General features: G+C 38.8%; 1 protein-coding gene and 1 long non-coding RNA gene across 3 annotated transcripts; one reads left to right on the plus strand and one right to left on the minus strand.

Annotated features, from left to right (window-relative positions):
* Window positions 1-981: 981 nt before the first annotated feature.
* LOC115743352 lies at window positions 982-3,623 on the minus strand. Of its 2 annotated transcripts, XM_048281499.1 has the most exons (5): window positions 3,229-3,623; window positions 2,999-3,120; window positions 1,495-1,659; window positions 1,200-1,352; window positions 982-1,169 (listed from the first exon to the last, which is right to left on the minus strand). In XM_048281499.1, exons 1-4 carry the CDS (start codon window positions 3,448-3,450, stop codon window positions 1,241-1,243), a joined length of 621 nt encoding a protein of 206 aa, XP_048137456.1. In that variant the 5' UTR covers window positions 3,451-3,623; the 3' UTR covers window positions 982-1,169; window positions 1,200-1,240. The 2 variants fall into 2 exon arrangements, with proteins under 2 accessions (XP_048137456.1, XP_030533956.1); XM_030678096.2 differs by having other exon boundaries at window positions 982-1,352; window positions 3,229-3,622.
* Window positions 3,624-23,834: 20,211 nt separating this feature from the next.
* LOC115745225 lies at window positions 23,835-24,255 on the plus strand. The gene is made up of 4 exons (XR_004015900.1): window positions 23,835-23,875; window positions 23,945-24,004; window positions 24,084-24,120; window positions 24,198-24,255. It is a non-coding gene; the product is annotated as an uncharacterized LOC115745225 (long non-coding RNA).
* Window positions 24,256-24,425: the final 170 nt, after the last annotated feature.

Here is a 24,425-nt window from a genome sequence, read left to right on the forward strand (position 1 = left end):
ATTTGAAAAAATGAAAGCGCTTCAAATCTTTATTTGAAATTTTTCCTAAAATTAAGAACGTGGATAGCTTACCTTACAAAAAGTGTACCATTTCCTTTTAAGGTTTTAGATAATGAGGTGGGGGAGAAAGTGCCGCCTCGGATGATTTTAGTCACTTAATATGTCTGAACTAACGTGACATCATCCTAAGAAGTCACATTGGATACCAACGTAGATAGCCAATGACTATTCAACGGGGTTAGTATCCAAGCTGGTATTTTGCACTCCTGATTTCAACGGAGGTTCCATGTTGACCCACATTTGAAAAGTCGAATACTTGATTGAGCAGAACAAAAATTTAAGTACTCAATTGTAGAGGAATCGAAAATTCATGTTCTTGCGATGTCATTAATACCTAATTCTGCAAGGAACCGCATTTCACCAAATTCCCTGAGGATCAGAAACAGGAAAGCGGAAACACGAGCAAATCGCAAACACAATGAATTCATCCTTCGCACGACGGTGGAATCGAACGCCTATCGTGTCCTTAGGTCCATAATTCTTGAATCATTAAGCCAACAGGCAAGAGTTTAAATGAGCTGTTCTTTCTTGGCCTAGAGTTTGAGAAGACTCTCATTTGGTCATGACATCCCTTCCTGCAATTCTTGCCTTCGAGAGAGAACAGGATTGGACTCTTTATCGGATAGCAGAATCTAACAAAACTCGATTTTCTTCGAAGCATCGCCAAACAGCAAAGCTTTCGCTGATGTATACTCGTTTAGCACATCCCGGCGTGTGCGCGTACAGGTTAATGTAAGCATTCACTGCTTGTGGTGCGATTACCATATAACCAGTGTACACTTTCGGAGTCATTCCCGAAACAGAGGTCAGTCCTTAGCAAATGTCGAAGTACCGACCCTCAAGTTATGAACTATGGAGATGAACGATGTGAAAGAATAGAAGAGTGTAAATGGCTTTGTACAGAGAAGAAGGAAAGTGAGATGAGCTAATGAATCGAAAAGCTTGCGATTGTTGAACTCAAAACAGTAGGGCTGTGCTGTCAATCTTCATCTATTTTCAGCCTTTCTATAATCTGAGGGTGTTGTGTCATCTGTGAGAGTGAGTTGAGAGAAGGATCATACCATGGACCACAACTAAATCCCAGTCCATCCCAACTCTCCAATGAATAAGGAAAAAAGAGAAAAGAAAAAGAGAGAGAGAGAGATCTGTGTGTCAATGGGTTCACCCAGCTTTGATGGGGTCATCTCGAAGAACCGCCTCGTCTTCTCCTCGGTTTCCTCGATCTCCAGATGATCGCCGAAGGATTCGGGCATATCCGGTAAGGGATTTTAGGCGGATGGATATCGGGTAGGCTGCAATATGTCCATTTGAGCAAATGCATTGTTTAGAAGCTCATCTGAGAAAAACTCTAGAGAGCAGGATTCTTTTTCTTCTCATTGTATTGATATCATGGAAGTGTTTGATAAATCAAGAACTTTAAGGGAAGAATCTTACTCCAACGGGGTCATATCGACCTGCGAAAAGTCCAAGTTGACCGACGAAGCGTCCGGTGTAGTCACATGAGTTTTGGTGCTACTGAATGGGGAAGGAGGCGGTTGCCTGATTGCTAGAACTCTGCAGTTGAAGCTGCTTGCAAAGTTGTCGTGGGTCATGGCCAACCTGCAAAAACAAAAAAATTCTGGTTTAGGCTTTTTGAGCAGTTGAAATAACCTAAAGAAAAATCACTGCATTTGCCCTTTGCAGGTACTAGGATTCTGCAGGATGCTTCCACCAAACCCAGTTTCCATAATTAGCAGGGGCCACTCGAGAGCAATAAAGAGCTTCGCAATCGCAGCGCCTCTTAATTGCCGTCTCGATGCATAACACGGTGACATTCCACCCTTCTTTTTTCCCTCAACTACGACTAAAGTAGCAAGTAATCGCCGAGACCAACTATAGACCAACCATACAACTCGTGACCAAACGAATTAGGAAGTCATCATGACTCCGACAACGACTCGGTTTTCTTTATCCCGCAAACGAGAATCAAATCGATCAGCTCTTTTCCGGGGTCTTGGATGAGCTAACGATAGTAAAACGACGGACAAACAGCGTGAAGATATACTACTGTTGTTCTTGGGACTTTTGGTGTGCGAACGAAGAAGAATGAATTGGGCAAATCATGGAATTGCATGGTCCCGATGGTGCACCAAGACCCCACTTGACAAAACCAAACCTTTGTGGTGGTGGAACCCAATACACTGTGTCTTGGCTTGGCTCCAACGAACACAACACGTGAGTCACTGATCAGTTTTTTGATCAGGCCGTCATCTTCCCATGATCCTATTCCCTTAGCGTCGGTCAATCCCATTCTAGTGCACGATTTCGCACTAGAGCGATTGCACGAAATTGACAAGTTGCGTCGTCTTGTACTCGAACTCTTTCCTTGTACTTTGTCTCATCTCGTTTTCGTGTGTCCGATATTGTCCGTTCATTTGTGGAGCCTTTTTTTTCTTATGTACCCTTTTTTTCTAGTCGGAAGAAAATCATGAGCGCAATTTTGAAATTGTGGTAGATTAAAAACCTAGCATGCGTGCAAATAAACCTAACAAAAATGGAATCAAAAGATAGAAGTGAAAAATTGGGAAATAGAATGAAATGAATGAATGCGCACAAACACGTGGTCAACCAGTGCTTGCACTGCTATTACTGCTCTATTCAATTTGCGTCAAGCAAACTCCAAAAACCCAAAAAAAAAAAAAAAGATAAAGATTAGGTGGTCAAATTTGAACTTCGTCGCCAGTAAGTTGACCAATTCTCTCTAACATTTCTCTCTCTCTCTACTCTCTGTGTTAGTTGGCCGGACGAGAATGGTGGAGTTCGTGATTTGCAGGCAATCAAATCAATTGGAGCTAAGAACCCATCAAGCGCAGGCTTGGATTTTGCAGAGGACGAGCTCTGTTTCGGGAACAGAGAAAGAGCAATCGAACTGTAAGTTTCTGCAGGAACGAAGGCTTACTTGTAGAGGAAGCTCTGATCGTGGAGGCCGACGACGAGCGCCGACGCGCCCATCTCCCTCACCATCGACGCGATCTTCGCGCCCTCTTGATCGCCCTCCGCGACCACAATCTCTATGTTGGTCTGCAAAACAGACACGAGATCACCACCCCTCCATTTCCTCCGATCGCGCAATGGAGCCCAAATGGACTCTGCATCAGGAGGAACAACCGAGTCAATGAGAGAGCTTACGTTGGGGAAGCCGCTGCAGACGTCCTTGAAGGAGAGGGCCAGCTGGTAGCCCCGGAGGCGGAGGAGCCTCAGCTTCTTCCGGCTCCTGGAATTGGCGGCGGAGTAGACGTGGAGGAGGGTGATCACATCGCCGCAGCGGAGCAGGTTGTGGAGAGCCCACTGTAGCGCCGTCCTCGCCGCCGCCACGTCCTCCACCACCACCACTATCCTCCTCACATCCATCCCCCTCTCCCCTCTCTCTCTCTCTCTGGAATGACCCTTTTGAGAGTTGGGTCCGTCACAAACTCCACACCTTGGGGCCCCCCCTCTCTCTCTCTAACTTTCTCTCTCTAGCTCTAGGACATGAGAGGGTGTCTAGGTGCGGCACGAGGATGGGATTGGGCAGAAAAGGTCGAGGAGGGGGTTTGGTTTATAAGAGGATGAATCGAACTGAATCATTAAATTAATGATTTCGGGCGACGATGGAAGACGAAGCTGACTATGGCAAGAACATTATTGTGTGCTCGAATGGCCTACCGGCCATTTAAGTAAATTTATTCATTAGTCTTCTCGATTTTAATGTGGAATGATATGCTAATTAAGGCCTTACCTTTTTTTAATGGTATGTGATGTTCAAGCCTTAGTCCGACAAATCGGATTAGAACGACACGTGAAATTTGACAAATTGGTGTCGGGCACGCCGAAATAATCCAGGGTAAAACTTGGCTTTTGTAATGTGATGTCAGAAAATTTAACCCCGAAAGGTTAAGATAAGGGATGAAGAGAAGCTTTATTTCAATACAAGGTGCATTTGTTTCTAGAATAATATCATGACAAAGGAAAATGCTTTCTTGGAAATTCATCTTCAGGTGAGATGTTTTCCCTTTTACATATTAGGGAATTCAATTTTACTAACTCTAAGCATGGATATTCTCTCTTAACGTAAATAACTTTCTATTTAGGCTGCGTTTGTTTAACGAAAAACCTTTTTTTGAAAACATCTTCCCCAATTTCTAGTGTTTGAGGGCAGAACATATGCATTCTAAGAAAATATTTTCCAGTCAATAAAAAATATCCTTCTAAATTCAGGGAAAAATGATTTCTATTTTTGAGAAACGGTTTCTTTTTCCAATCTTGGGCACCCTCTCACCCTCCCTCATTGCATTCACACCTTCTGCAAAATTTCCCTGGACATTAATGTGGGATGATATGTTAATTGAGGCCTTACCTTTTTTATGGTATGTGATGTTCAAGCCTTTTTCTTTTTCTAATATGGTTATTATTGATCCTTTTTTAATTTTAATTTTATTTGTCTTAAGTTTATGTAGTTTGTCTTGGGCCATTAGATTGAGCCCATGCTGGCGACGCTAGAAAGTCCGACGAATCGGATTAAAACGACACGTGAAATTTGACAAACGGAAGGGCGCGGACGTCGAAATAATCCAGGGCAAAGCTTGGCTTCAATGTGACGTTGGAAAATTTAACCCCAAAAGTTTAAGATAAGGGATGGAGAGAAAATGCATTTCAATACAAGGTGCAATTGTTTCAACAACAATTCCGTAATAAAGGAAAACGCTTTCTTGGAAATTCTTTTTCAAGTGAGATGTTTTCCCTTTTTTGGATTATGGAATTTCAGTTTTACTGAATTTAAGCATGGATTTTCTTTTTGACCGTAAATGACCTTCTATTTGACTAATCACACGTATCGAACGCATGAAATCCGCTTATTCCCAAAAATTTCTTTAGCTCAACGATGGCACCCATAAAGAGCATATAAACTTCACAAAACAAGCAGTGTAGACTAGGGTATGTCACGGCAATACCATCCGGGCAATTATAAATGTTATGTGTTGATCCAATTGTAAAATTTTAGAACTACAAACTAAAAAAAAAAAAAAAGGAAATTCCACGGGAATTAATATTTAATGAATTGCGCAAATTGAAACAATGGTTAATACCATGAAAAATTTCAAATGTGATAAAGTGTTACCCCCAAACTATTTTTTTTACCATAAAAAATCATAAACTTGTACACTTTTGACAAATTTATCCCAAGCCGATACATTTACGACAAACTTACCATCCGTTAGTTTTTATTAAATTTTATAGTCAAATTGCTGAGTTGAATGATACGTGGCAATTGCCGGATGTATACGATTGTGGGTTTTACCATCTATAGTATCAATTTGGAATTTTTCGTGGTATTATTCCATTTTAATGAAAACTAATGAATGATAAATTTGTCATATGTGTACTAGTTTGGTATTTTTGGTGGTTAAAATAATTAATTTGGGTCAAATTTATCACAGATATATCATTTTGGGGTTTTTTGAGTTCAAAAAAATAATTTGGGATAAATTTATCACGGGTGTACCGGTTTGAGATTTTTGTGGTAAAAAAATTAATTTTGGATAAATTTATCACATGTATACTAATTTGGGGATTTTTCATAGTATTAACCCTTGAAACAAAAATGACAACCGACCTTTCTTTTCCATTGCACAAACACAGAGAGTGTCCTAGATTCATATCTTTTATCAATAATTAATTAGGGCATTGTTTCTTTCCTTTGTCAGAGTTTAGGATAATGTAAAAAGAGCATCCTAAGATTCCGATTAAGCAATTAAATTAAATAAGAAGATTTGTATTTAATATTCTCTAGAAAATCATGTAATCAATTATTTTTTTTGTTAAATTTAATTTTCTTCCACTTATTAAGGGAAAATTCTTAAGGGTTCGAAGTGTCATCATTTTTTCAAATAAGGAACTAAAATGGAGTTTATTTTAAATAAGGGTTTAAAGTATCCTCATTTTTTAGAGTATGCCGTTTTTTATTTTTTTTTTTTAAAAAGTGTGAAAAGACAAAATACCCTTGGTTAGGCCTTTTTTTGAAATAATAAGAGCATTTCATGCTCTTATCTAAAATAATATCCGTTTCAAGCCCTTATTTGAAAAAATAAGAGCACTTTGAGTTCTTATTTGAAATTTTTTTGCTACCCTGACAAATATAAGTGATTTTTTTTTATTTATTTAAAAGACAGAAATCCTCGATTGACTCAACTCAAGCTAGTACTCAAGTCAACCATCGTTGTCCTTGTAGCTACTGCCAAATGTCTGAGAGCACTAGTCTTTCCAATTTCATTAACTTACAAATCATGAAATAAATAAATAAATAAATAGATAAATTAATGAATTAATAAATCAATTAAAGTCTCTAGCTAAAAAATAAATGTAAATGATGATCCGGGGAAGTTATACATGGCTACCGACCCCTATATACAAATCTCATTTCAAATGAGACAATGAAATAACAAAAGCAACGACACGCCCCCCACAAAGGTTTTGTCTTACCCTTGTCGCATTCTCATGAAGCTTTCTGAGCGAGCAATACGTCGTTAAGAAAGACTATCGAGTGCTAGCGCCTACTTCGTCGAGCTCGGCCTTAAATTTCGGGTCGAATACAAATAATGAATATACCGAAAATAGATTTGAGGAATTTTTTATTTTTTATGTTTGATATATCTCGAAGAAGAGTACACGAGTATATTTATAATAATAGGGAAAAAAAGTCGCTAAAACTATGAAATTATGCTCCACTGTGATACGTTTACCGTTAATCTTTTTTCTGTGACACCAGTAATCACAAACTTGTACTTGCCTGATATATTTACCCTTCGTCAATGTTCTACCAATGAGCACAATTAAAAATCCATATACACCGACAGTAGAAGGCAAACAATGTTGATACAACGCTCATGTGGTTTAAGTGAAATAGAAACGATATCATTTTGGCTGAAAAATGATTTGAAAAGACCTTAACGGATGGTAAATATGCCACGCAGATACCGGTTTGGGCTTTTGACGTCTCGAGAAAAAGTTTAAGGAAAATATGTCATGGTGGACATAATTTACGATTTTTTGCGTTGTAAAAAAAAAAGTTTAGGATAAATATGTCACAGTAAACATAATTTGAGAATTTTTGTGACTGGTTTTCTAAACTTTATTAGAAGACTATCTAAGATAATATGTGGATCAAAACATGATATACACAATCGAAAGGTGATATAAGGGCAATCTCGACCAGTGCAGAGTGTTAACAAAAAGGTCCTAATTATCTCTAATATAGGAAAAAATTCATAAACAATTATCATAATCATCTCTAACAAATAGCATTAAAAATCACAAATCGATTTTCCCACAGCACAATCTGCCCCAAACTGATTTCGTCTTACCAAAAATTTCAAGGCAGAGCAGACCCCAACCCGCCCGCCACGTCAAATCTCAAACTGCAAACGTGTCATGGAGTACTGGTTTGAAAAATGTTGGGAGACAAAAATTAGGTTTGAATAAATATATCACGTTGGTTTGAAGGCTTTTTACGTAATGAAAATTAGTTTCGAATAAATATATCATGGTATTTTATTACAATTTTTAATTGTAATAAACCCTCAAATTTTTCCTACAAACACATTTTTATTTTATTTTGTACACCAAAAGCAAGTCTTTACTTTTTCGTCAAAATCTGAAAATTGCTAATCTATTAAAAAAATTTATGGACGCACAAGTGTCTGAATCAAAAGATACATCCCCAACAAGTCGGTTCAAAAACATTGTGCAAAGCACGGGTCGACGACGCAGGAGTCAAAACTCGATAATTCACTACAAGTGTGAGAAGTTACTATGCGACCCTATCCGGTAATAGCTATCCAAAGATGACCACGGGTCCCGTCATCACTCTTTAAGTTAAGAAAAAATATTTATGTTCTCTTCGTTTTAGAGCATACTTTAACGCTGCGTTTGGTCGTCGGTATAAAACTCGGGATAGGATATGTTTTATCATATCCCATGTTTGGTAGGTGTCCCGGATAGTATAATGTCGGATATAGAGGGGATATAACCCGGATAAAAAATCCGGGGTGGGGTAGAATAAGGTCGGCTAGGATTTCTCTTATCCGTCATATAAAAGTTTTTTTTAAAATGATGACAACTTTCTTGTCTCATTTGTTTATATTTTCATTTTATTTATTTATTTTTGCAAAGAGGTTTGACAATCTAATAAAATGTATATATTTTCAAGTTTTTTTTTGTGTATGAGAATGTTATTTTTATAGTAATAAGATCGGAATATTTCATGAGCATCACGTAGGGGGCATATATGTCTTTTACATTGATATATAGCCATCCAAATCAATATGATAGCATGTGAAAATGTCCCCACCATCAAACACTGGAAAGGATAAGCAAAAATATTTATCCTTCCCTATCCAATCCTTATGAGAGAATACTTTAAAATTTTATATCTCCGAGTTTAGAGAAAACAATTTAAAGATTTTACTCAGATCCGACGGAAGCATGAGATAAGGAATCAAATGTCAAAAGGCGGGATATTGGAGCGGTTCAAAATCAAAACCAAAATTCATTAAATCTTAAGCAGCTCTTTAGAAAATGAGGTTAGTGCGAGGACCACGTCATTAGCTGACAACACATGTGTCCCACGCGTACGACAAGGCAATACGTGTGCATGAATGGAAAAACACTATCTTAATCAAAACGGGCTGTCGTGTCGGCTCTCTCTTCTCCAAACTTAAATTTTGAGTTTTTCTTTAGTTCGAAAATGATTGTGTTCTCTGTTTTCTCGTATTTGTCGCTTACCCAAAAAATAATCATTTTGTCATGAGACAAGCAGAAGCTCCGAGGGAGGAATCTTCACAGTCCACGTCATCATCGGGCCCCACCAATAAGGTCGATCCGACGGCTTTCCAGTGATTCTAGCACTCTGAAAAAACAACGCTCCGTTTTGGTTCCCCACCACTAGCGGGGTGTTCTCTTTTCATGGTAATAGAGACATTTTTGTGGGGACAAAGCCTTTTCTCTTTTGTGTGTGTGTTTTTTTGTTTTTTTTTTAAGTTTTACATAAAAATGTTAATTTTTATCGCTTGAAACATTGAAAATACTATCAAAAAAATTCTGAACCTATTATAATTGTATCAATTTAATCTTTTTTTTTTTTTTGCCAATTGAATTATAAACATTTTGTATTTATGCCGATTAAGTCCTAAACTTTTTGCATTTATATCAATTCAGTCTATCCCACCTAACTTTAATTGGGCGGCGCCGACGGCGAAGTTGATCTCACTTAGCCATAGGTCGGCCCTCACCTCTGGCCAACCACCTGTTGAAGGAAGAAGGAGAATAAAACAAAAAGAAAAAGAAAGAAAATAAAAAGGGAAAGAAAAATAAAAATAAAAATGTATAAAAATGTATTAAAAGCCGGCAGAGCCACGTTAGTGCCGTCCAACCAAACTTGGTTATGCAATTTTTAGGGCAGAAATTTATCGATTTCACCCAACCATGGTGAGGCCGACCTTGCCGACCCTCACCTCTGGCCCGTTGCCTGTCGGAGGAAGAAGGAGAAGCAAATAAAAATAAAAAGAAAGAAAATAAAAAAGGGAAATAAAAATAAACATAAAAAATATAAAGTATATTAAAAATTGGCACTTCAATGATGGCAGAGCTATAGATGGCCGGTTATGTGGAACCGCCGGTTCCAGTTCGAGAACCGGCCGTTGAAAATCCCAATTCCGGGCCGGTTCTCGGGCCGATTCATTTCGGTTCCTTTTTAAATTTTAATTTTTAAAATAATAAATAATAAAATAAACATAATAAATTATAAAATATAAAATATAATCAAATTGTACATTGTAATAAAATGTGGGGAAAAAAAGAGAGAGGAGGAATGAGCTTGAACTTAATGAATTATCATTAAGCGCCTATATATCTTCTTGGGGTAGAAGAATCAAAACCCATGTAATTTTTTTACCTTTGATAACCCCAACTTACCTCATCGTCAATCGTCGCTACCCGTTATGGTACCCGTAGCGGTGGTATCTACACAATCCTCGCTAAAAAATTCGTGTTCTCGATCTAACTCTTGGTATAGAAATTTTGCCCTCGTCCAATCGTCGACACAAGCTTGAGCTTCCACGGACTCCGGGCTTAATCTTGAACGGTGAGAGTCCAAAACTAATCCTCCAACGCTAAATGCTTGTTCAACCGCAACCGTTGAAAAAGGGGTTGCTAATATATGATGAGCGATGAAGGCGAGAACCGGGTAATCGATTTGGTGACTCTTCCACCACTTTAGGATTTCGAAATCTGTACTATGTTCTGCATCACGAAACTCAAATTGAGTGGTTAAATATTTTTCTAATTCAGAAATACTACCTATTGCCCCTTTTTTTTTTTTTTGTCTACACTTGAGCATATTATACCCTCTACTAAGTGAACTACCACCTTCGCTACGTGAGGCGGTAGATTGTAAAGATCTAGAATCACTTAAACCATATCTACTACAAAATTCTCTATATAATACTACTATAGATTCTTTAACATCTCCTTGTATATTTGAAATATCTATTGAATCTCCCAAATGTAAACAATCATGATAATACACATTCAAATAATCTAATAAACCGTCTAATTTAATACGTGAATAAAAAACAATACCAACTAAATAGACAAGAGGAATTTACAAATAATAATGTAACCATTTTTCTCGCATTACTAAAATAGTTCGAGCTAATTCAGTATCATTTTCATATTCACTAAAAACACTACCAATATTAACACACTCTATTAAAAATAAATGCGTAGTAGGATAATAAATACCAGATAAAGTCTTAGTAGCATCATTAAAAATTTTCAAAAAATCTAAATTTTTTTTGCAATCGTCCCAATGTTGCGGAAATAAAGTAATTTCGGGAATATTTTGTAAAATAAACATACATAATAAATCTTTGTAATCAAAAGTTTGCCGAAACAACTCGTACATAGAATTCCAACGAGTCGGAATATCTTTTGGAAATCTTCTTGCCATTCTCCCATGTTGTTTACAAAATTTTCCCCATGATTTCATAAAATGGGGACGACTCCATAAAAATTTAATTGCACCCTTTATTGGGGCAAGAGAAGTGTCAAGAGTTCGTAAACCATCTTGTACACATAAATTTAAAACATGGCAAACACATCTAATGTGAAAAAATTATCCGCTAAAAGTGGGTTTGCAAATATTTTCTAATTCGGGAATAGAAGCGGTATTTACGGCGGCATTATCAAAACCAATTGAAAATACTTTATTTATCAAATTATATTCTTCTAAAACTTGCCTAATTATTCTATAAATATTATGAGCCGAATGTCTTTCATCAAAAACTCGAAATCCAATAAGTCTTTTTTGAATGGTTCAATCGTCACCTATCCAATGACACGTGACACCCATATAAGAATGAATTTGCCAAGGATCACTCCAAATATCGCTACCTATATGCACATGTCCATTGAATTCCGCAAAAAATTTTGCTAAAGATTTTTTTTCCTTTTTTATATTGATGAAAAACTTTGCGTTTAAGAGTATTTTTTAGAATAGTTGGTGCTTGCGGAACCAACGCAGTATTTATCAAATATTTCATATTAAAATTTTCACAAGTATTAAACGGAGCATGATCAAGGGCAACATATTCAGCTAATGTTTGTTTATAAAGTGCATCAGTGTAACGGAATATATGATGAGGATTAGAAGTGGCGTACCCGGAAATTTGTTGTTGCATATTGTCGATCCCCGCTTACGTTGGATGTTTTTTCGTCGGATGCCAATAGAATGTTCCGTAGCCGTCTCCTTTCGTAAATTTATATGTTTGCGAACAATATTTACATTTTATATTATACTTACCTTCGTCTTCATCACGTACCTTGTCGAAGTGTAGCCACAAGTTGGATGTATTATCTTGGTCCTTCCGTTCCGGCTCATTTGCCATTAACGTTTCTTCGATACCGGTGGGAGGATGAAGACTTTTTTGTTTTGGGATGTGCTCGACGTTCGGAATCGGGACATAGTTGATATTATCGTCGTTGTCTTCCCAACATGCATACTCACGAGGATCATATTCAAGAATGGGATTCTCGGAATCTCCCATAGTCATCTTGCCCTTGTCAGCATTTCTGCTCCCACTTGTCATTTTTGAGAGAATTGATTGGAAATCCGATTGAGAAAATTGAGGCGGGTTTGAGAGAATTGAGCGAATTGAGAGAATTTGAGCTAATTGAGAGGATTTTAGAGAATTGTTGAGAGGATTTGTGAAAAAAATAAAAGGGAGAAGATATGTATTTATAGACAAGAATTAAAAATTTCATCATTTTTTTTTATTAAGGCAACGGTTAAATTGGCCGTTGCATCACTTGCATGTGCAACGGCTCTTTGGGCCAAGCGGCCCAAAGAGCCGTTGTGGCTCGCGCCCGCGGGGGAGGGCAAAGAGGCCCACGGCCCCCACCCCCACAATTTATTTTTTTTTATAATACTAAATGAAGGGTCGGAACTGGCCCGAAACAGGCGGTTCCCGGCCGGTTCCCAAAATTGTGAAACCGGAACCGGCCCTTGGAACCGTGAGCCCGGTCAATGGGCCGGTTCCGAGCCCACGATTCCAAATGGCCACCTCTAGGCAGAGCCACATCAATGCCACTCTGCCAAACTTGGACGCATTAATTGAATTAACACTAATACAAAAAGTTTATGATTCAATTGATAAAAAAAAAATTAATACCGAATTAAATTTAAAATTTTTTTAATAATTTTTTCCCCGAAACATCAATATCCCAATCTTATACCTTTAAACTTGCGTCATTGACCCAATAGTTCGGTCCATATGGCCATTAAAATCCGACATGGTGGCACGTATGAACGCCACATTTTCTGAAAGGACATTGTTGTCGGAACTCTAATCGAAGGTACTTTTGAGTGAGTGGCGACATTAGGTATTAATGTTGCACGGAGAAATTTAGGCTTATTGGTGGAATTAAACCTTCTTCTTTTTTCCCTTCTTTCTCACTTTATTTGTCCTATCCTAGCTAGCCCTGAAATAAGATGAGTTTGAGCATAGAAAGGTCGACACACCCACCAACTCCTTTTACATATGTAACGTGCGTATCCATATGTACTCATGTGTTCGACGAATTGCCACAAAGAGAGAAGTAGAGGAATTGGTGTGTTTAGTGGTCAAAACAATGAAATGAGTTTGGCACTTTTAGTGCTCACATAACAATACTTTTATAGCAGAATTTCTGCTCCAAAAGTGCTTCTCGGACAGAAATCCTTCCAATAATGCAACTTCTAGAGTAGAAACATATTTGTTTAGTTGCGCGACTTCATCTTTCTACTTTAATAAAAAAAAACTTACATCTCACATAAGAGAGTGTAAGTATGTATTGATCGCAGGGAAACAATTAGGACAGAAGGCTATTTTTTCTTTGGAAGAAATGAAAATGGAAGTTGAAAGATTATGATAGCCTCTAACTAATAAAGTGTCTTGCACTCTCCCATCTTTCATACGTAACACATGGACAAATGCACTTTTTGTTTGTTTTATAAACAAACTTTCAACAGCAACCATGATGCATTGATGGTCAAGACACTTCTAATGTTTGTGTACTTGAGTAGAAAAGTTTGAGCACAAATGCAAATTTAGCCACATCATGAAAAAAAATGTGTACACAAAATCTCGAAGCAAAACTAATGAAATATTTAGGTACATAGAATTTCCTAGTGCACCATACAGGCTAAGAGAGAGAGATTGCAAGTATGATGGTAAAAGAGGGCGCGGGAAATTTAATCTAAATAATTTTATTTGTTCCACTACACATTCACATTTTCCGTTCGTATTTATACGGAACACATTTCCGTTCGCAATTTTTTACCAAAGAATTTTCACTCGAAAAGGAATTTGGATAGGTATATATACAACATAAAAAGTATTAGTTATCAAACTTTTTTTTTTGGTCAAAATTAGTTATCAAACTTTAGAGAATTGTAAATGAACGTCATAAATTTATTTTATATTTTTGAAACAGAAGTTCGTTTTTTTTCCTATTAATTTTATTATTAATGAGGGCTAGGGTTATTTTGAACAGTAGAGAAGCGAGATTGAGAACAGTGCGCAAATCGTGAGGGAAAAGTCATGTCTGAGGGAAATGTCTCCGCCACTCAAGCTGCCGACGGCTCCGAGATGGAAGTTGTCAATGTCCCTGCGAGGCAATCTGCCGAGCCCAGCGCAGGGATGAAGAGAAAGCGGTGAGATCGATTGAAGTGATTGTTAAACTAGAAAAGGTCTTTGAAGAAGAGGAACCGGGTAATTTATTCTTTCGAAGTACAGATCATATTTTTGGTGTTGCTTTGTGCACGTTCACAGTGTTCGATACTTCTTTTTGAAATGCAGGACGACAAACTTTCAGCCAATTTGGCAATCCAGTGGTTCGAACTTCTGCCATGGCTTTGTCTATAGACATACTGGCACCACTTTGGGAGGATGTTTGGAATTTTCCCTTTATTTTGCGGACATTGCTAGAGATATTGGCGCTGGTAATTTTGGGAATTTTGGCTTTATTTTGCGGATATTGCTAGAGCTATTGGCACCAGTGATTTTGGGAAATTTCCCTCTGTTATGCGGATAGTGCTGGAGATATTGTCTAGCGGGAATTTCTGGATATTAAGGTTTAATCTTGCTATAGTCTCATTTCTGATAACTTCGCATCGTCTTTGTGTACACTGACGCTGAGCTTTCTCAGCTTCGTATATAAAGGATTCTTCCTCCTGCAATCATTCCGAGTCTTCTTCTTTCTCTTCTGCTACAAATTAGCTCATCGATTCCGTGTGATGAGGCAAATCTTGGACACTGCGAGAATTCTCGAGCATGGCGTTAATTCGTTCCATGAAGATCTGGTCCCCCAGAGAGTGCAGCGATTTGTAGTGTTCTCATACGCCAGTGATTCGTATGATTCAAACTAGATTTAGACTGCGTTAGCAATTTGTGTCAATTGTGTCTCTGTCGGAAATCAAAGAGTGGGCTTCATGAGAGTTTTTTCACATGTTACTTAAAAGGGCCGTGCTGATTGAGTTAGGGTTTTATTGTGAGACCGTATTAACTTTCGTCTATCAATGGCAGATATTCCCTTGTGAATGCAAAGCACCGTTTGAGGACCCTGGTAAGTGTTGCCTGCTCTGGACAGACTTGATCTCTCTTATTGTATGCACAAAATGCTGAGGTCTCTTTTGTAGAAGATGCATATGTGTGTCTTTGAGTAGATGTGTCAAACGGGTGAGTCAGGTCGAGTTTGGATCGGGTTCAAGATGGTTCGACCCATAATTGACCCATTTTGATCTATCTGATTCAACTTTTAACTTTTGGACTCATTTTCACTCAGCCCTTTAAAAACTTACAACCCATTTGTACAAAATTTGAGCCAAAAAATGGGTCCTGGAACCATATTGACGGTCTTGGGTACATTGGAGCATGTGGAGCCTCACTGTATATCTGTCTGTTGGTTAATAGATATCTGTCTGTTACTTTTGATTTTTCTTCCTTCTCCCTTTGCTCTTCTTGTTGTTGTTCACATCTCTTCATCAGGAAAGTCAGATGCCATTGCCAGGGCGAGGCCTATTTTCTCTGGTTTAACCATTCTTCCTCCCGACTTTATGTTAACTATTTCGGTTGTAAGCATATAAAAACTGTTATCGAACCCCGGACTTGATACTCTCCGCCCCATCCCCCAATCCCTTTACTAGCAGGTGCCGCATGCCTGTTGGCGATTAAATGGCATTCGAAGGTCGCAAATCCTGGCGTGTTCTATTTTCTGCATTTGGAGTCTAGAAATTGATATCTTCATATAGGTTCCTGGGCTGTTATCATCCTAACAATGTATGAGAATTCCTCCAGTGCAGGATTTTCAAAAGTCATGTTCCTGGGCGATTAAGGGGTAATGGAAGGGAAGAACACCTCCTGGATTTTATTCAGAAGTTGGTAAGACAGTGGGGATCTGTTTTAAGTTGGATATATAGTCTCTTATCTGGGCCCTCAATCTATATCTTCTTCACCCAATCGTTTTAGACATCTAGAATATCTTGATCATATGAAGGAAGGATCCTAGAAAAGGGTGTCTTTTATTCCTATTTGGTTGTGACTGGACAATAATTTGCTGCGAATTGAGACAGACAGTCGTTCGAATTGGTTTTATTGGTCCGGCTGCAATGCGATTTAGCATGACAACTCACTTACTAAAGTCGAATTACTGCAATTACTGCTATTTGACACTGCCCACACCATTGAAATAGTGAGAAGCTCATTTTTCGGTCTTCTCTAAAACGGGCATGAATAGTAGTTCAGATCTTAACACTCCCTTTTGCTCGAAGGCCCATGGAATAAGAAAGACTTGTGCAAACCTCACACTTATCAGTAGAAAAATTGTCCAAAAAGTCATAAATTTATTACAATTCTGCAAATTCAGTCATAAACATTTTAATTTTGCCAATTGAGACCTCAATCTTTTCACGTTCTTCCAATTGAGTCTATTCGGTCAATTTTGATTGGAAATCGTTGACATGAACGTCGTGCATCATAGGTGGTACGATCGGTGCTGACATGGATAATTTTTAATAATATTTTAATCCTTTAATTTTTTTTCTACCAATTGCCTAGCGAGAGATTCATCTTTTACCGGCAAAATGTATGTAACTCTCTTCGAAATCGTCGAAGAGAGTTACACCAAGTTTGCGAGGGAAGCCATAAAGGCTTTTGTTGCAGAAAGATGTACCTCTTTGGCTCGGCTGGAAAAGCATGATGACAAAAGCTGTGACGTTATTAGGAAAAATTGTCCAAAAAACCTTAAATTCTATTATAATTTTGCCAATTTTGTGAACCAAGACTCCATAGAAGAGCCCTACTCTAGATCTCGGATCTATGAATGGGGTTTAGTTCTAAGTCTTTTTACGTTTTGTCAATTGCTTTTTAAATTTTTTTCACGTTTTACCAATTTAGTCCATCCGTTTAATTTTAACCAGAAATCGCCGACATGAACCATCCTACGTGGTCCACATCAAAATATCCACCTTTTGTTACACACTTTCTGAGCTTGGGGGCGCTACAAGACTTCCTATTTTAATCAAAATAATATTATTTGTTCCATTACCCATTCTTATTTTCGATTCCCTTTTTATAAGAAATTTATTTCCTCTCTTAAACTTACTAATGTGACTAAGCTGAATTTTACAAAGGATTATTCGTAATGAGTTTGAAAGTTGTTAGTAGTCTTTGTTAATTAGCGCATCTCAAATTTATATAACGAAGAGTTCACAATCTTAACCAAAGAATTTCAATTAAAAAAGAATTTTTGAATAGAATAATTATATATGACATGAAGTTATTAAAGATTTAACTTTAGAGAATTGTAAATAGAAGTTATACAACATCGTAAATCTATTTTATTCTTTTAAAATAGAATTTGATCATCGAATTTATTACAATATTCGAATTTTCATTAAAAAAAAGTAAATCTGTAAACTTTTTCGATTTGGACACAAAAGAAGAAGGGACAACAAGATTGATTTATCCATGTTAGTGGAATGTTTTTGTTTTTGTTTTTTTTTAATCAATTTTATTTATTAATGGAGACATATTACTCTGATTCGGTCAGCCTATGGGCTGCCTTAATGAAGGGCCTTTACTTCCCACATAGTTCATTTTTTTTTTTTTTTTGGTCATCCCACATAGTTCATTTTGGGAAGCCACAAAGGGAGCGAGGCCATCCTTGGGGAGAAAGTATTCGGTAGGCCGGGCCAACACGTCACCGTGCGTCCCGGCCAATTACGTAGCGCCATATAGAGCCACGTGAGCAAGTGGTCCCCATCGGCTTTTTTGCAAAAAAAATATTAACTTTCCCTTTTTCAATTAAAAAAACCTTCCTTTTACAAGACCTATGTACACTGAATGCCCTAGGTTTAGCCTGCTTTTTCTCTCTCCTCTTTTTGTTCTTTTGAAGAACGAAGATGTGACTCTCCTCTCTCCCTCCCTCACTTTTGAAATTTTGGATCTTCGTCTTCTCGCCCTCTGCTCCGCTCGCTCCGTGCTCTCTGCTCTTGTACTCGTTCGGTCTTTGCTCCGGCGCTCTCTTCGTCGCTCGTTCTCCCTCTGCTCCGGCGCACGCTCGCTCTCGCTCTCACTCGGTGCTCCTTCAACGTCTATGTCTCTCTCCTTCGACGATCGCTCTCGGCTTCGATGCTTTCTCTTCTGACGCTCACTTTCGACTCCACGTCTCGCTCGGTCACTGCTCCAGTGCTCGCTTCTTGTAAATCTCGGTTCTAATGTTTGCAGCATCCTATCTTTGTAAATCTTGATTTCTCTCTCCCCTCTTTTAAGAACTATGTATACGCAAAATCGTTCGAATGAACGAATAATTACGAACGGTAAGTTCGAATGAGATTGGGGATGAACATTAGGTACAATCCCTCAATACCTTTCTTCCTTTTACATGTATGCTAACTATCGATGGAGTTTTCTGGTTGTCCGAGTATATTTACTCGCTCAAGCTCTAAGAGAGGCTAGGAATCTGGTTATGGTATGAATATGAGGATTTGAAATTTTTCTTCATTTTTCCTTTCTTTGAACCTCGAGAGGTTTGAGTAAAAGGTGGTTCTTGTTCTTAATGGGACGTGAAATTATAGGAGACGACACCAATTTATTGAAGATAAAATCCTAAGTCTTGTATTACTTTTTCCTCACGCATGCACTGTTCTCCCAGTTCTCTCTCGCCTTTCCCCTGACTGACACTGTTCATAGTTTCGACTTTCGGCGATTCCCGACGATTGCCACGTCAGATCCTCCCCCTCCCTCTTTTCCTTGGTCTTCTTTCCCATGGCTCCGTTGCACTTGTAATGACATTCTTGGTGTCATTACGAGGGCAAGGCTTTCCTTTGTGCTGTCGAGGGTTGTTTTGTAATCCGTATTTTTGGGTAAGTTAATACATATCTTACTTTACCAAAAAAAAAAAAAAATTCCCAAGTCGTGTATATACGTCGGAGCTAAATCATTATATGGAAGTTTATGGCGCGCGCAAGGGTGCATATATATTTGGTAGCATCATAGTTCAGTGCAACTGATTTGCAAATCTTGAGCCCAGGTATGAATATGGGCATGTGAATGGCTTAGGTTTTCTAAGTCGGATTGAATTATTTCTGCAAAATTAGCAAAATCAGGGGACAAATTCACAAGACTAGGGCAATGATCAGAGAGTAAGGCAGGTGATAGTAACCCCACATCCAAGTGGACAAATTGACTATATTTGCATAGGATCAACTTGAAGGATGTCCACCGCCCCCAAAAGTCTTAACACTCACATACAAGCACAAGGATTTGGAGACTTTCATGAACAGAAGCAACAATTTCTTGGTAACAAGAGACTTATGCGGATTAGTAACTCCAGTTTCAATGAAGTACATTTTGATAACAAAAGATATGCATAACAAATTATCCGTAGAGAAGAAGTGTCTTCATAATCAACAAAGATTGACGGTCACATTATTCCAATACATCAGAATCTTCTGCCTCCTCATGAATTATATTGCGACCATGCATTGTTAATGCCTTTGGGACCACTCAATTTATTCATCCCAGGATGTTCACAAGAACTTGATGACCCCTTTGGTAACTGCAGTTTTTGCAGGTATGGATGGCTGAAACAGAAGCCTAAAAAAGCATAACAAAATAATCTAAGATCATTTTACATCCGAAGAAGCCTAGCACAATAAGGATGGATGGCTGAAAAAAATCAATAGAAACCCAAATGAACCAACTCATATAGCACACATAGAAACACATTGATGTAGGAAAATGCAGCTGTTGAGGAAACAAATATCTCTAACCATAAAAAAGGAAACGCAATATCAAGCTGGAAATCTTGCCGAACATGAAAATTTTCTCCTTTTCGGCAATATTTCCTAAAAAAAAAAAAGCGACACACCTAGTTGAAGATAAATACCAAAACTATTAACATGAATAAATCAATTCATTGTTTCACCGAGCCAATGCTTCCAGATTAGATCAGCCCCGAAGCGAAACAATGCAGCAGATTCGGAGAGAACTAAAACTTCAAAACCCAGTGCCGTCCTAGACAAACACACCAACCCAAAAGATTAGAATTAACAAACTCAAAGCCATCCTAGACAACAAACTGACTCACAATATATCCAAAATGTACTCTTGTGATGAGAGAAGGCGAGTGCACCCAAAATGCCTAAGTAAAATCGAGCGTTAGAGGAGCAACGAGCGCCGAGCGAGCGAAGGAGCAGAGACAAGGCGAGCTCGCAACCGAGAACAAGCGAGTGACGAGTCGAGAGCAAGCGATGGAGCGAGTGCCGGAGCGAGACCTGGAGTCGAAAGGGAGCGTTGAAGGAGAAAGCGATGCAGCCAAGAGCGATCGTCGAAGGAGAGAGAGACACAGATGTTGAAGGAGCATCGAGTGAGAGTGAGAGTGAGAGTGAGAGCGAGTGTGCGCTGGAGCAGAGGGAGAATGAGTGACTGAGAGAGCGCCGGGGCAAAGACCGAACGAGTACTAGAGCAGAGAGTACGGAGCGAGCGGAGCAGAGAGCGAGAAGACAGAGACCCAAAATTTCAAAAGTGAGGGAGGGGGAGAGGAGAGTCACGTCTTCGTTCTTGAGAAGAGCAAAAAGAGGAGAGAGAAAAAGTAGGCTAAATCTAGGACAGTTAACGTACACAGGTCAGGTAAGAGGAGGGTTTTTTCAATTGAAAAAGGAAAAATTAATATTTTTATGCAGAAAAGCCGGTAGGGACCACTAGCTCACACGGCTCTACGTGGCGTTATGTGATTGGCTAGGGCGCACGGTGACGTGTTGGCCCCGGCCTACCTAATATTTTATCATCCTTGGGGTGGCAAAGTCTGTTGATTGGCTGCAAATCTATCGCTCCTTTTGTGCGCTAGCAAGTCAGTAATGGAAATAGAATTCGTGTTCGCTATAATAATTGGTTACCAACTGGACCTATAGGCGGTGAACCACCATCTTCAGAACCTCAGCTACCTGCTGGCCTTATTACCACATCATTTCCATCTCCTTCGCAACTTCTTTCCATCGCAAAAGGTTGAAGAGATAGTGACAATACCACTTACTGACCAGAACTCCCAAGATAGGTTGATGTGGGCTCCCTCCACTTCAGGTTAGTATTCTGTTACAACAGCTTATCGAATGTTCCAAACGTCCAACCCTACTAAGCCTATAGTGCACCCATCTACTTCTTACCAACCCCACCACCGGATATGGAGACAAATATGGAAACTACCAATGCCTCCTAAGATCCGACACTTCCTATGGCGTATGTGTCACAATGCAGTATCAACAACGGCAAATCTGTTTCAAAGAGATATTATACCTGATCCCAGTTGCGACCTATGTCACCAAGCCCTTGAAACCGTAGAACACTTGCTATTGTTGTGTCCCTCAACAACAAAGGTCTAGTCACATCCGCTAATCAATATGCCGATTAATCCCCGTAGTATAACAAGAATTGAAGAGTGGCTAATATACCGCCTGCAGAAACCACCACCAAATCATGCATTTGTGACCATTATCGCCCATCTTTCATGGCATATTTAGAATGCCGTAAATGCATCTATCTTTCGCCAACAATCTCCGGATCCAAAATATCTTGTTTACATTGCACTTGCTAATGATACTAGCTATTCCGGATGGCAACCAAACATACAACTACAAGCAAAAATCTTACCTGAGCAATGGCGGCCTCCTTCAATTGGGACACAGAAGTTGAATGTTGATGCGTCCTTCCTCTTAGGTGAGACGTCGGGAGTGGTCGTCGGCATTCTACGCGACGAACAGGGAGCCTACATTGATGGCTTTGCCAAGGATGTCCCCGCTATCGACTCGGAGCAAGTTGAAGCTTTGGCCCGCAAGGAAGGGGCGCTATTCTGGGCAAATCGTCAACAATCTTGCACCGAACATCGGTCTACCTTGCTATCTCTTGTTTGAATTTGATTGTGCCAATGTAGTAGGCGACCTTACCTTCATGGATTCTCCTTCGACGGATTGGCAAAACCCTCAATCCCGCTGGAATGTCTTCATATCCTAAATCAAGTTGGGCTCTCGGTTGTGTTTCATCACTGCTCCGGAGATGCAAACCGAATAGCCCATTGGATTTGTCAAGCCCACAGACAGCACCACTTGCCCGGTGATTGGGCCTCCTCTCCTCCCTTTGTACTTTGGGTCTTGCTTTCTTCGGAGGCCCATCTACCTTGCACATCTCACCCTTCATGAATAAAAAAAAAAACATACTCTCCCCAAAGCATATTCAGACAAAAACATCACCGCGATTCATGCTGTCAGCGGCACGGAGATTCAATCTGCCGACGTCATGATCGAAGAAGTGGGGGCGAGTCTCGATTGGATTAATTTGTATTTTCTATCTTTCATTTCCTGAAAATCGAGTGAATTGTAAATGTACGGTCAGATACGATCAATGAGGTGAACTCTTGGAAGATCGTGGCCCTGTTTGGTTCAACATTTGACCAAAGGACTTTGAGAAAATGCAAATACCTTTGGGCTAAAGGCATTTTTCAAAATGTAAGTAGTATTTGGTAAAATGTATTTTAAAAACACATTTGGAAAGCAACTTTGACGTAAATGTTATTTGGTGAAAAATGAACTTTGTAAACTATTTTTTCTTTTTGAAAAAAAGGCGGCAATTGGTGGCCGGCGGCGGCAGCGACAACAAGCGAAGGTGACAAAATTAAAATAATAATAAAATTAATTGCATTTCGCAAAAGTTATTTAGCCCAAAGTACCTCAAAGTTACTTTGGGTTAAAGAACTTTGGAGAACATTTGAGATGTAATTACATCTCCCCAAAGTGAGCTAAAAAATGAATCAAACATCATTTGCATTTGGCCAAGGGACTTTAAAGCCCCAATGCTCATTTGCAATGATGTATCAATTGAAGTTGGGTGAAATGCTCTTTTCCATTCATGCTCTATTGGGCTCTTGTTTTGCAGTTTGTTCTCTGATATGAGATTGGTTACCCATGAACTGTGGAAACGGAGGGTAAATTTCGATAAACTGCAGATGAACTGCATGTTTCAGTATAATGTTTAGATACGATGAATATGCTATTTATGTAGATAATGTTTTTTGGGACGACTTCGAAAGAGCTACGAAGAGGGAAACAAGTAAACCCATAATATTTATCTACAAGCATGTATATTGTGATATGCAATTTGAGAGAGTGGTTAAAAAACTGAATATTTCCCTGAAAAATTAGCTCGTCGTATATGATGAACCATGATTGATCTTCTTCCGAGTGTTTCCAATAAATTCTTCTTGGATTGTCCGATTACTTTGGCCCCTCCCATAGATGCTTTATCCGAAATGGAGGAGGAGAGGGAACGTTTTGTGGAGAAACATGAAGAGTCAAGCCACTCCTATTCTCTTCTGTCCCTGAGGCTGAATCAAACTCACATAATCGCTCTCATACTAAATCTATTACTTATTGATAACAGGAAAGAGTGAGCAGTCTCTCATATTTTTGGCCACCGCATGGCCAGACTCAAGATGACGACGACATTATCACCGATGACGAGACTGAAGATGGCGACGACATCGCCGATGACAACGATGACTATTGTGCGGATGTGTGGTGAGTCTCGATTGAAGTAATATGTATTTTTCATTTTGAATTGTAAAAATCCGAATCGTAAATGTATAGTTGGATGCAGACCATGGTACGGAATCGTCTTCGATTGCAAAAGAAAATCATCGGCATGATACGCAGGTGAACTCTTGGAAGAAGTTTTGACTAATGCAAATTTCCATCGATGTTTATAGGACTCTTGTTTTGCAGATCGCTTACAGACACGAAATTGGGGATTGCTGAACTATAGAAGAAGCTCGAGATAAATAGGTAAATTTTGCTTAACTGTAGATAAACACTTTATGCTTCAGTATGTTGACTAGATATGATGGATGTGTTATAAACGTAGATATTGCTTTTTGGGAGAACAAAGTAGCTATCAAAAGGTAAAGGATTACAACCACAATTTTTTTTTAAGGAGTGCTGAGGATTTTATCTGATTCGTTACTTTGATGATATGCAGTGCCGAGAAGGATTAAAGGATGACACTATAAAGTTGGACAAACTTTTTGACGAGCTTCTCAAGTGCAAAACCTCTCATAAACAGGCTCTACAGGGTAAGCAAGCTCTAAAGGGTAAGGTTATTTGCTGGTAGAACTTTATTGTCACCATGCTTGTACGCATGCACTACAAGCATGTACAATGTGATTTGCAATGTGAGAGAATGATTGAAAAACTGAATATCTCACTC

This window comes from Rhodamnia argentea, chromosome 6 (genome assembly GCF_020921035.1).
Source record: "Rhodamnia argentea isolate NSW1041297 chromosome 6, ASM2092103v1, whole genome shotgun sequence".
In the NCBI taxonomy this organism is placed as follows: domain Eukaryota; kingdom Viridiplantae; phylum Streptophyta; class Magnoliopsida; order Myrtales; family Myrtaceae; genus Rhodamnia; species Rhodamnia argentea.